Below are 14,317 nucleotides of genomic sequence, written 5' to 3'. Positions count from 1 at the left end.
CTCATATCAGGGTTATCATTTTTTAAAATACTGGGTCCTAAAAACACCTCACCCACAACTCCTCCCTAACACTCTGTCACTGTGTGTGTGTATATATATATATATATATATATATATATATATATATATATATATATATATATATATATATATATATATATATAATGTCTAGTAGTTACTAGTTTTTTATTTCCCTTTAAAGGGAAACTGTCACTTACTGCCCACCCCATGAGAGCAAATGCTAATATTATTGATCAGCTACCAAGCAACAATTTCTAAAAATCTTGGTTTCAGGAATTATAAATTTTCTACTTTTGTACAATAAGAAAAAGTATTAATGAATAAAAGAGACACAACAAGAATAAATATTTGTTATAGACAGAAATAAATAAATAAATAAATTCATAACATACATACATATCCATAAATATTCTGGTTATTTGTATAAATAAATATATATTTTTAAATAAATATATTGCAACAAATATTGCTGCATAATTACTGTGCACTTTATGTGTTTTTGAGCAATGTTTACTTTCTATTACTGTTATTTGCTACGTTTTGCAGAGAATAGATGGTCTCCACCTACATTATATGTTGGATAATGGGTCTGACGCAAGTGCAGCCAACAGTAACTATCTTCTTTGCCAATTTAAAGTTGTAGTTGCATCCTCTGAGCTCCCGACGCAGGACCAGCATCTCCTGTCTGATGGGGATAGAATTCATGCTGAAGTCCACGTTACCCTCAGAATCCAAACATCCATCATGCTGGCATTTAGCTTCAGCGATGACTTGGGGGTATCTGTTCTGATCAATATCAAGACTGTAAGATAAAAACATATATTATATTAGATGCTGTATATCCATAGTACCTTGCTGCTTTGAGAATCCTGAAGAACAAGGCAATTCATACATATTTGAAATGTGCGTTACGTGTTTTCAGTTTCGCCAGTGTGATCTACTGAATTAATTTTCAATAAAAAAAAATTGGCAGAATTAAAACTGGTTTTACACTGTTCTGATGGAGGATATTTTGGAGATTTTGTAACTGGAGCTAGCAAAAATTAAAATATATATATATATATTGTATATATTAGCTTATAAACCGGAAAAAATCATTCTTGAAATTGTTTTCATTAACATAAATAATTTTACCTGTATTCCCAGGGTGAGGTGGAGCGTTTTCTGATGTCATTTGCCACATTCTGGACTTGCCCGCTGATATTCAGGCTGACCCGCACTACTGGTGGAAATGCCATGCTTCTGGGTGGGCATCCTTTGTTGAGATGATGCAGATCTACACCATAGACAGACACTGTTATACTGGCTCCCAGCATAACCAGTAACAATGGGATGTGAAACTGAAAGAAGGAAGGAATAAATAGTCACATTAGCATTGTCCACCTTGCTATCATTTCACAAGTTTATTAATACAAAACTGGAAACAAAAAGTATTTCTAGTCCTTCAGATACTTATAAGACACTATAAGCAAAATCCAGATGATTAATAGCTTAAACAATTGCATATAATATATATAGTAACACTTTAGTATGTGACCATATATGTACACTACTACTACTACTACTAATAATAACATAGAAAAATAGGCAATAGAGTCAGACAGACAGATAGATAGATAGATAGATAGATAGATAGATAGATAGATGATAGATAGATAGATAGATAGATAGATAGACATGTAGATTGCTAGATAGATAATTATTTTTTTCAGAGAAAACAAAATGCTTATGCAGATGTCATTTCATGATGATCTTTAAACTCAACATAAATTGTGTTTACCTCCGGTCTATATTTTCTAACAGCTCTTCAGCTACAATATAATTAAACAAAACAAAGCTACTTCGGCTCCACAGCTTGCTGTTCTTTTATCTGATATTATTACTGTTACACAATCAAAGTCAACACAGTAATCAGCCTTTTATATAAATATTGTTAAATAACGCACAATAACTAGTAAGTGCTGTATAAATACTCCCTTAGATAGAATGTCCTCTCTCTTAACTACTGTTTAAACTGTCTGCTGTTATATAGCCAACAACACCAGTAATATTAATACTTACCATTGTTAGCAAACTCATTGTGCGTCTTGTGCTCCTTCTCTATGTGATGAAAGAATTGCAGGTGAGTGTTGTGAGATGCTTGTGTCCTGACCCATTATTTTATAGGGACCTCTGCATGCACAGGGGTTTCCACTGGTATCTGTAATGTGCTGTTGCATTGTAATGAGGATTTCCTCTGTGATTTTTTCTTCTTTAAAAAAAGAACTATGTCATAGTCCGTCGTCAAATGAGAGGAAAATATGAGGTTGTAAATCAGACACATTTATTCTTCCTGCACCTATACAACAAGTTTTAGATTAATGAAGTCAGATATTATTAGCAACAGAACTAGGTAAAATGTTATGCAAATAACTTTGCTAGTAGTTCTTAAAGGGATTGGAAAGTCACAATTAAACTTGCATGATTCCGATAGAACATGTCATGTTAAGACACTTTTAAAATCACATTTATTTTTAAATGTGCTTTGTTCTCTTGGTAACCCTTGTTGAAAAAGAATATGCACATATCCTACACTAGTGTAAGTTACTGCTAATTGGTGCCTGCACACATTTGTCTTTTTGCGATTGGCTGACTACATGTGTTCAACTTGCTGCCAGTAGTGCAATGATGTTCCTTCAGCAAAGGATAACAAGAGAACAAAGCAAATGTGCTACTGGAAGTAAAGTGGAAAGTTGTTTAAAATTGGATGTTCTATCCAAATAATGAAATACAATTTGGGGTTTCCTGTCCCTTTAACCTCTTAGTGACTGCATTCTATTTAGCATTTCCTGGGTGACAGATTCTTGAACTGTAATGTTAGTCTGCTGCTTATTATACAGGAATAACAATGAAATAAATTAAGTATCTGGTATCTGTGTCTATTTCACTCAGGATGCCCCACGGAGGTAAAGTGGTAACATTTAAAGATATATAAATATAAATGAATATTAACAAGTGTAATGGTTAGACATAAACAATAATGAGTCTCTTGAGGTTTTACTAAACATAAATAGAGGATTATATGTTTGGCTCTGGAGAGTTGAGGAAGAGTTAAGTGTTTTTGCTGACATGTGAGAATAGGTTTTAATGGCTAAGACCTTATAATATTTAAATATGAAAATAGTATAGTCCCCAAGCTAAACAACTACATAATAACAATCCTATGGGAGCATTCTCAAGAATTTGTGAGAATTAGGTTAATATGAAAGCTGTAGTTTTGAGATATATTCCTAAATATAGATTTGCAGATAATATTTCTTATTATTGATGACAATAGAAGGAAATGTACTGAATCAGGATACTAAGGGAGGGTCGTACACTGATATATATAAAGCCTTTTTAACTTTTTAACCTGTAGTGTATATTCTCAAGAAAGAGTGACCATATTTGCCCATTCTGCATTTACAGGGACAATAGTTCCCCCCCCCCCAATATTTTGTCACAAGGCATTTGGCACAATTCATAATTTAATGAAATAAAGAGAGTCTAAGGGCAAGATTTATCAAAGTGTGAATAAGAAAATTCTCACATTTGTCATCAAAAAAACTTCACAAATAATATCACCATATTTATTAAAGGTTATGCGCCAATAAAGTCACAACTTTTCATATGTGCAAACAAATTGACTCTTGACCATTTGCAAGTCTTTAAATATATGCGAATAAGTTGTCTGGAAATGCCTAATTCTTGTATTAATCTTTATTGGCATTTTAAAATGCCCGTATATATATATATATATATATATATATATGTATATATATATATATATATATATATATATATATATGCAGTTCTCAAATATTTATGAAAAGTAGCCGTAATGGTTGTATCTAGGGTTAGAAATTGCCCACAACAAGGCGCAGAACTTGTAGAATAATAATGAATTAAATAACAAAAAGATATACACAGATTTATAAAAAAGTAACATAATTTAAAGTGCGATTGAAATAAGTGCACTAAAAAGAACAAAGATAAGATCCAAAAACGGGCAATCTTCGTCGGTGAAAGAGAGCCAAAGAAGGGGCAAAATAAACATAACTTTAATATATAAGAAATAACATTCTTACAAACAATCACTTGATTAATTTATTCTGTTATAATAGGATAAAAACAATAAAACCATTTAACGGCTAAAGTGGCTAAAGTTAAGATTGATAAATTAAGTAAAAACTACATTTTCGCAAGAAAACAAGATGAGCCATTCGCTTGCCATCACAAAAAAAATTTGCCCCCCAAAAAATGTCTCTAAAATTTTGATAAATACTGGCAACATTTTTTATTTCACACATTGCGAACTACTGCAGAAATAATCATGATTTTTAGGCGCATTTTTTCGGGGATTAATACATTTTGCCCTAAGGCTTTGATGATTAAAGATTCTCCATCTTGGAGAGAAGTTATAGTACAGACGGCACAGGGCTGAAGTCAAGAGAGATTAGAGATCTTTTCCATAAAGGTCTCCTCTCAGATGAGATGATCTAATATAATCCACCAGCACTCCATAATCTCTCACAAGATTCTAGACAGGCAAATGTTGCTATACTTTTCTAAGAGGCATTCCCTGTATTGCTGCAAGGAATGACACTTAGAGAAGTTTGGCAACATTTTCAGTTTGCAACAAATTTAACTGAAATACTTCACTACAATTTAACTTGCATCTGCCTCTAATTTAGTATTGTAAATTTTGATCAAACTTCACTTGCATACAACTGGCGAAATAAATCAGTGGGATTTGCTTATGTAAAATGCTTAGAGAATATCATGAGAATTGTGATAGAGATTCAGACACATCCTTGGGAGCTACCCTGTTTAGCCCAAGGAACTCATCTGTCTCTTCCACTTTCTGAAACCATCAGTTGTATTTTACATACAAAAATATAAGGTGCAGTGTAATTTATAAAAAAATACAAAGAAATATATAATGATCATAATTTGTTAAAGCAACACAGAAACTTTCAAAGCATAATACAAATTTCTGAAATCACTGCTATGTATAGATTCTGAATGCATTAAAATGCAAAATAGAAAGTGTAAAGCTTAAATGTAATAAAACTTAAAGGATCCAATCAGAAGTCTAAAGTAATATGAAAAGCAAAGCACAAAGTGTAAATGTAACAAAACTATCATGTCATGTAGTGCATAATTGCACTGGGCATATCTCTCCTTCACATACATAAATCCAGACAATGACCTTTTAGAGGAGTATGGCAAAATCTGCCCTTTTACAATCTTGTGAGGGATTATTTTATATTATCTCATTTGAGCAAAGAGATTTAGAACATAAGGCCCTATAAGGGCCCGATGTTTAAAAGTTTGCAAGCAAAAACGTGAAAACCCATTCTAAGCCTGAGAGACACAGTCTTTGTGCAATTATCTAAGAAGATGGGTGGTCTCTGCGAGTGACAAGATGTCTTCTATAGAAATAATGAGAGCTCTCTGCTATGTAAAAGTTCACAATGGAGGATGAAGTAAACAGGAAGAAACTTGAATATTAAAGGGACAGTCTACACCAGATTTTTTTGTTCTAAAAGATAGATAATCCCTTTATTATACATTCCCCAGTTTTGAATTACCAACACTGTTATAAAAATATACTTTTACCTCTGTGATTACCTTGTATCTAAGCCTTTGCAGACTGTCCCCTTATTTCAGCTCTTTTGACAGACTTGCATTTAGCCAATCAGTGACCTCTCATTTGTAACTCCACGGGCGTGGTCACAATGTTATCTGTATGGCACACATTAAATAACACCCTCTAGATGTGAAAAACTGCCAAATTAATTGAAATAAGGGGTGGCCTCAAGAGCTTAAACATTAGCATATGCTTTCAACAAAGAATACCAAGAGAACAAAGCAAATTTGAATGTTAAAGTGAATTGGAAAGTTGTTAAAATTTGCATTCCCTATCGTAATCATTTAATTTTGACTAGAGTGTCCCTTTAAGTCTAATACAAATCAAAATGTGCATTTTTCAGTGCACTGTAGCTTAAAATCGCTGTTATTTTCGTATGCATTGGTTTTCCTTTAAGAGTTGTTAGTGTTTTGATTATTTTGATAAAAGCTCATCACTTATTAAAGGGACAGTTTCATCAAAAAAATGTCTCCCTTTTAATTTGTTCCCAATGATCCACTTTACCTGCTGGAGTGTATTAAATTGTTTACAAGTATTTCCATTACCCTTATATTGGCATTTGAAATAGTTTATTTAGCCTGTGATATCCCCACCTATCCTGAAAGTTTTTGACCTTAAGGCTAAGCTGTGTAAACACAGCCAGCAGAAGAAATTACACTCCCAGTCGTGTATAGAAGAGATAAGGTAATAAAATGTTAATCATTTTTTATTGTTCTCTACAAGTATTGGTGATTGGTTTACGGACAAATATAAGATAAAGAAGCAGTTATATGTACACAATGTGATAAAGTAATGAGATCTGATTATACCTACAACCTCAACCCATTTTATTAGGTTGTGGCTTCAAAACACAAAATCAGCTAATTCACAAATAAACCTTAAAAAGCAAATCTCATACATTTTATACTCTGCAGCTGGAAAAAAAGTAATTGGAAACACATTAAGGGGAAAACAATTTTATAGTATACTGTCCCTTTAAGTTGTGAGAAAAACAGTGAGATCTGTAGGGTGGAAATGTTTAGAAAATTACAATGGGATTTGAGAGACAATTTCATACACACCCATGGAACACCCATGTCCAGCTGTCTTTTTTTTTTTTTTTTTAAATAATTTTTATTGAGGGTCAAACCTTTACATAAAATTCAGTTTGCTTTATTAAACATATAACACAAGTTAATGAGTGAAAATAAAGATGCGTACAAACTTACACATGACTGTATCACTTGGTACAACAATCACATTCAATTACCAAACTGAGAGATAGATCAAATACATAATATTTGGAGAGCAAACCTAAAACCTCCCTCATTTTTTTTCCTCATAAGCAGCTGCGGCCACTTTTGGACCCCAATGAATTTGACTTACTAAGCGGAGGGTTTTTGGATGAAACAGGCTACTTTTGGACCCGTACTGATCCTTCTCCCTCTCATGTCTGCCAGGACGGTGGGAAGGTCCAGAAAACTTAAAAAATTGAAGGAGGGCAGAAGAACTAATATGATATAGGCTTATAACAGTTAATGTTGTTATAACTAACACAGCTTCAGAAAAACAGAAAATATAGAGACTTTGGCTCAGTATCACCAAGTAGAATACATTTATATGTCATAAGCCTCATATAGACTCTAGAAAATATTACAAATGTTAGGAGACTATTGTATATATTGTTATAGAAAATGAACAATCCCCAGATTTAGATATCTAATAGTGTGCATTTCACTATATTCAGTAAGCTAACAGTTAAGGAGAGTTCTTCTAATGATATTATTCAGCTCTAGACTTTGTTATCCCATAACCTACATGTCACTATATTCAGTAAGCTAACAGTAAAGGAGAGTTCTTCTAATGATATTATTCAGCTCTAGACTTTGCTATCCCATAACATACATGTCACTATATTCAGAAAGCTAACAGTTAAGGAGAGTTCTTCTAATGATATTATTCAGCTCTAGACTTTGTTATCCCATAACCTACATGTCACTATATTCAGTAAGCTAACAGTTAAGGAGATTCTTCTAATGATATTATTCAGCTCTAGACTTTGCTATCCCATAACATACATGTCACTATATTCAGTAAGCTAACAGTTAAGGAGAGTTCTTCTAATGATATTATTCAGCTCTAGACTTTGCTATCCCATAACATACATGTCACTATATTCGCTGGGCAGGCAGTTAAATATAATTACATATATTCTACTAACGATACTATTCATAGTCAAATGAAAAAAGTCTAAAATCATATAGGCTCACAGCCTGGAATAAAAAAAACTGCACCATATATTAGACCCACATGGGATGTAAAAAACTCAAATGCTGGAGGTGAGAACATTTATAGGGTTTTAAGCCAATCAAATATTGTTAATGCGAATTTAGGAGGTGACACCTTCAGTCACATAACAGATGAGCGTTATTTTGGGTACTATGCATGATAGATAAAGAACTGTGCAGCTCCCTATGAGGTCTTTATCCTAGTGTTGCTCAATTAACTTTTCTTTCATGTAATTGGCAAGAGTCCATGAGCTAGTGACGTATGGGATATACAATCCTACCAGGAGGGGCAAAGTTTCCCAATCCTCAAAATGCCTATAAATACACCCCTCACCACACCCACAATTCAGTTTTACAAACTTTGCCTCCTATGGAGGTGGTGAAATAAGTTTGTGCTAAGATTTCTACGTTGATATGCGCTTCTCAGCATTTTGAAGCCCGTTTCCTCTCAGAGTACAGCGAATGTCAGATGGATGTCAATAGAGTATTCATTACTTAAGACACTCTCAGCTATGGTTTGGCACTTTATGTATTTATATAAAGTTCTAAATATATGTATTGTACTAAATGATTCAGGTTTTCAGTATATTTCCTTTTGCAGACTGTCAGTTTCATATCTGGGAAATGCTTTTTTATGAAAAATGTATTTCTTACCTGGGGTATAGTCTCTTTTTCAATTGACTGTTTTTTTTTAAATCGCGGGCAAAATGCCAAAGTTTATTGCGTCATTCTTGGCGCTCGATTTTTTTGGTACGAAGTTACATTCATTGATGCAAATTCGTAATTTCTGGCGTCTTAGTTGACGCTGAGTCCTTCACAAGGTTGCGTCATCTATGATGCGAGTGTGTCGTTTCTGGACGTTTTTGGTTGGAAAAATATTTTTCTGTTTGTTGTGCGTCATACTTGGCGCCAAATATTTTCTTTATTTAATACCCCATTCCAATTTTTTCTATGTCAGAGGGCTATGCTGTTTGCATTTTTTTCCTATTCCTGAAACTGCCATATAAGGAAATTGATAATTTTGCTTTATATGTTGTTTTTTTCTCTTACATTTGCAAGATGTCTCAATCTGATCCTGTCTCAGAAATCACTGTTGGAACCCTGTGGCCTGATAACAGTTCTACCAAAGCTAAGTGCATTTGTTGTAAACTTGTGCAGGTTATACCTCCAGCTGTGGTTTGTAATTGTTGTCATGATAAACTTTTACATGCAGAGAATGTATCCATCAGTAGTAGTTCATTGCCTGTTGCTGTTCCCTCAACATCTAATGCCCAAGATATACCTGTAAATTTAAAATAATTTATTTCTGATTCTATTCAGAAGGCTTTGTCTGCCATTCACCTTCTAATAAACGTAAAATGTCTTTTAAAACTTCTTATAAGGTTGATGAAATTTCAAATGACCAGCAACATACTGAATTATCCTTCTCTGATGAGTATTTATCTGATTCAGAAGATCCTGCCTCAGATATTGACACTGACAAATCCTCTTATTTACAGGTATACCTCACTTTACAGCACTTCACTTTACAGCGATTCGCTAATACAGCGCTCTGTGGAGCTGAAGTTCAGCCTCCAAGGATTTTGAAACAGTGCTGTAATCATTGTGAGATTGCAAGAAAAGTAACTGGCACCATCTGTGTCTCAGTGCTATAGTCTGGCAAATTTTACTACAGTAATTGTCACTATTTTACAGGTACAATATTTATTGAATCCTAATTGAATACTGTGCTGTGCTAGTTTTAAACTAAACGTAGCACTAATGCACCCCTAATATATGTTAGTTCAAACATTTTTTAAAGTCTTTAAACACACTGGCAAGTGAATAAAAAGCTAAAACTGCCTTGTTTCACTTTAAGGCGGTTTTCACTTTACAGCAGGGCTCCGGTCCCTAACCCGATGTATGAGCGGGGTATACCTGTATTTAAAATGGAGTATATTTGTTATTTGTTAAAAGAAGTATTGATTACATTAGTTATGGAGGAAACTCGTCCTCTTGATATTAAAACTAGCAAACATTTAAATTCTGTATATAAACCTCCTGTGGTTATTCCAGAGGTTTTTCCCGTTCCTGATGCTATTTCTGATATGATTTCTAAAGAATGGAATAAGCCTGGTACTTCTTTTATTCCTTCTTCAAGGTTTAACAAATTGTATCCTTTGCCAGCAGTTAGATTGGAGTTTTGGGAAAAGATCCCCAAAGTTGATGGGGCTATCTCTACTCTTGCTAAACGTACTACTATTCCTACAGAAAATAGTACTTCTTTTAAAGATCCTTTAGACAGGAAACTTGAATCTTAACTAAGGAAAGCGTATTTATATTCAGGTCATCTTCTTAGGCCTGCAATTTCTTTGGCTGATGTTGCAGCTGCTTCAACTTTTTGGTTGGAAACTTTACAAGTATCAGATCATAATTTGTCTAGCATTGTTAAGTTGATTCAACATGCTAATAATTTCATTTGTGATACCATTTTTGATATTATCAAAATTGATTTTAAATCTATGTCTTTAGCTATTTTAGCTAGAAGAGCTTTGTGGCTCAAATCTTGGAATGCTGATATGGCTTCTAAATCCAGATTGCTATCTCTTTCTTTCCAAGGTAATAATTTATTTGGTTCTCAGTTAGATTCAATAATTTCAACTGTCACTGAGGGGAAGGGAGTTTTTTTGCCTCAGGATAAAAGACCTAAGAGTAAATCTAAAGCTTCTAACCGTTTTCTTTCCTTTCAACAAAATAAGGAACAAAAATCCTTCCCCCAAGGAATCTGTTTACAATTGGAAGCCTTCTTCAAATTGGAATAAATCCAAGCAATTTAACAGATCAAAGCTAGCCCCCAAGTCCGCATGAAGGTGCGGCCCTCATTCCAGCTCAGCTGGTAGGGGGCAGATCAAAATTTTTCAAAGATGTTTGGATCAATTCAGTCCAAAATTATTGGATTCAGAGTATTGTCTCTCAGATTTTTTCTCTCACGCCTTCCAGCAAACCCAGTAAAGGCTCAGGCTTTCCTGAAGTGTGTTTCAGACCTGGAGTTATCAGGGGTAATCATGCAGTTCCATTTCAGGAACAGGGTCTGGGGTTTTATTCAAATCTATTCATTGTCCCAAAGCATGAAAATTCATTCAGACCAGTTCTGGATCTAAAGATTTTGAATCAATATGTAAGAGTACCAACTATCAAAATGGTGACTATAAGGACTATTCTTCCTTTTGTTCTGCAAGGGCATTATATGTCCACAATAGACTTACAGGATGCATATCTTCATATTCTGATTCATCCAGATCACTATCAGTTCCTGAGATTCTCTTTTCTAGACAAACATTACCAATTTGTTGCTCTTCCTTTTGGCCTAGTGACAGCTCCAAGAATCTTTTCAAAGGTTCTAGGTGCCCTACTCTCTGTAATCAGAGAGCGGGGTATTGCGGTATGTCCTTATTTGGACGATATCTTGGTGCTCGCTCAATCTTTACGTTCTGCAGAATCTCACATGAATCAACTAGCGTTTTTTTCTTCGAAGACATGGTTGGAGGATCAATTTACCAAAAACTTATTTGATTCCTCAGACAAAGGTAGCCTTTTTAGGTTTCCAGATAGATTCAGTGTCCATGACTTTGTCTCTAACAGACAAGAGACGTTTGAAATTGGTTGCAGCCTGTCGGAACCTTCAGTCTCAGTCATTCCCTTCGGTAGCTATGTGCATGGAAGTTTTAGGTCTCATGACTGCAGCATCGGACTAAATCCCCTTTGCTTGTTTTCATATGAGACCTCTCCAGCTTTGTATGCTGAACCAATGGTGCAGGGATTATACAAGTATATCACAATTAATATCCTTAAATCCCAATGGTCGACTTTCTCTGACCTGATGGTTAGATCACCATCATATAATTCTAGGGGCCTCTTTTGTTTGTCCAACCTGGACTGTGATCACAACAGATGCAAGTCTTTCAGGTTGGGGAGCTGTTTGGGGATCTCTGACAGCACAAGGGGTTTGGAAATCTCAAGAGGCGAGATTACCAATCAATATTTTGGAACTTTGTGCGATTCTCAGGGCTCTTCAGTTTTGCTCTCTGTTGTAGAGAGAACCGTTCATTTGTTTTCAGACAGACAATATCACAACTGTCGCATATGTCAATCATCAGGGTAGGACTCACAGTACTCAAGCTATGAAAGAAGTATCTTGGATACTTGTTTGGGTGGAATCCAGCTCCTGTTTAATTTCTGCAGTTCATATCCCAGGTATAGACAAATGGGAAGTGGATTATCTCAGTCGTCAGACTTTACATCCGGGAGAATGGTCTTTCCACCCAGATGTGTTTTCTCAAGTTGTTCAGATGTGGGGGCTTCCAGAAATTGATCTGATGGCATCTCATCTAAACAAAAAACTTTCCTGGTACCTGTCAAGTTCCAGGGATCCTCAAGCAGAAGCAGTGGATGCATTGACACTTCCTTGGTGTTATCAGACTGCTTATTATTTCCCGCCTCTAGTTCTTCTTCCAAAAGTGATCTCCAAAATCATCATGGAGCAATCGTTTGTGCTGCTGGTGGCTCTAGCATGGCCTCACAGGTTTTGGTATGCCAATCTTGTTCGGAAGTCCAGTTGCCAACCTTGGCCACTTCCATTAAGGCCAGACCTTCAAGGTCCATTTTTCCATCAGGATCTCAAATCATTAAATTGAATGCTTAGTGCTTAGTCATGGAGGTTTCTCTGACACAGTGATTAATACTATGTTGCAGGCTCGTAAATCTGTTTCTAGAAAGATTTATTATCGAGTTTGGAAGACTTACATTTCATGGTGTTCTTCCCATAAATTTTCTTGGCATTCTTTTAGAATTCCTAGAATTTTACAGTTTCTTCAAGATGATTTGGATAAAGATATGTCTGGAAGTTCCTTGAAAGGACAAATCTCTGCTCTTTCTGTTTTATTTTACAGAAAGATTGCTAAACTTCCTGATATTCATTGTTTTGTGCAGGCTTTGGTTCGTATCAAGCCCGTCATTAAATCAATCGCTCCTCCTTGGAGTCTTAATTTAGTTTTGAAGGCTTTACAGGTTCCTCTGTTTGAGCCTATGAGGCCAATTTATCAAAGGTCTTGCGGACCTGATACGACAGTGCGGATCAGGTCCGCAAGACCTCCCTTAATGCAGAGAGCAATACACTCTCCGTATTCAGCATTGCACCAGCAGCTCACAAGAGCTGCTGGTGTAACGTCGCCCCCTGCAGACTTGCGGCCAATGGGCCACCAGCAGGGAGGTGTTAATCAACCCGATCATACTACCTCAAGGTGTGTCCATGCTGCAGCAATGTCTAAATAGCGGCAGAGTATGTACATAGCCTCATCATCTCCTGATGCAGTGCTTCATATTTAAGAAATTGGAAACGCATTGAAGATACTGTTAGGGATTAAAAGAAAATGTATAGATATAATATTAAGATTAATATTGTAAACCTGGTTCAGGGCATCATGTCATAAATATCTAACAATTAGGAAAATGTTGACTCCAACCAGAGGAGAGCTACAAAGCAGTGTAGAGCTGAATACTAAGACTATATATGTGTACAAATACACTAGCTGGGTAGTATAAGGTGTCCACTTTAATGTCTCGTTTAAGTCCCTCTGATGCAGCAAATAAGGCACGGCTTTGCAAACAATAAGTTGTCACAAGTGCTGAAAACACACTATGCAGTAAATTCCACCTAACTCCATGAACGCTTTGTGTACACCTTATTGTCTATATGTTTCCATGTTCGATCAGCATTTAATACCCCACATACCATTTAATGTCCATTGGAAATGAGAGACCACTGTCCAAATGAGTAGGTATCCCAAGCTGGGCTGAGAAAACTAACCACTGATATAACCAAGTGGACAGCACGGTCAGCGGTCCTGGGATACGGTCCACAAGCTAACCCACTCCTTTTCTCCAGGATATGGGAATTAGTGGGTGCAAAACAAACTGAAGTAGCTGGACGCTCTCCCCGACACAGCTGCATCCTGATTATCTCCACAAAAGTGGGAGCCGGTCACGCTGGCCTTGTCAGTAAAGTTCCCTTTAATAACAGTAGCGTGGGTATCAGAAATTATAAAGTCACCCTCTTTCAACAGAACTAACTCTCTGTAAACTCTCATTTCGTTTTTCTGTACAGTGTAGGTGTGCAATTGCTCCTTCTGAGAAGAGTATATGTTTGGTTCAGGGTCTAGTGCGGTATTTCGGTGTTCAGCTGTGAATAATCTCATGTCTGATTGTTTCTTGCATTGGTCTTTAAAGTAAGTAGATTCACATTGCGACACTGCACCAATGCTGATTAATGTTTCTGCATCCATCTCTTCCATCTCAAGCACCCAGCTCGGTGTATGGTCAA

The 14,317-nt window shown here is 35.6% G+C and overlaps 1 protein-coding gene across 1 annotated transcript; it reads right to left on the bottom strand.

Moving 5' to 3' along the window:
• Positions 1–585: 585 nt before the first annotated feature.
• On the bottom strand, positions 586–2,100 carry LOC128656918 (interleukin-17A-like). The gene is made up of 3 exons (XM_053711092.1): positions 2,083–2,100; positions 1,156–1,361; positions 586–823 (listed from the first exon to the last, which is right to left on the bottom strand). Exons 1-3 carry the CDS (start codon positions 2,098–2,100, stop codon positions 586–588), a joined length of 462 nt encoding a protein of 153 aa, XP_053567067.1.
• Between the last annotated feature and the right edge of the window lie 12,217 nt (positions 2,101–14,317).

Source organism: Bombina bombina, chromosome 4 (assembly GCF_027579735.1).
Source record: "Bombina bombina isolate aBomBom1 chromosome 4, aBomBom1.pri, whole genome shotgun sequence".
NCBI classification, from domain to species: domain Eukaryota; kingdom Metazoa; phylum Chordata; class Amphibia; order Anura; family Bombinatoridae; genus Bombina; species Bombina bombina.
This window is presented reverse-complemented; position numbering and strand designations above follow the sequence as displayed.

Excerpts from the sequence above, each read along its gene's own strand:
- LOC128656918 (XM_053711092.1), bottom strand. Across the intron at positions 824-1,155 it reads ACCTCACCCTGGGAATACAG|TCTTGATATTGATCAGAACA; the intron begins GTAAAATTATTT and ends TTTATCTTACAG.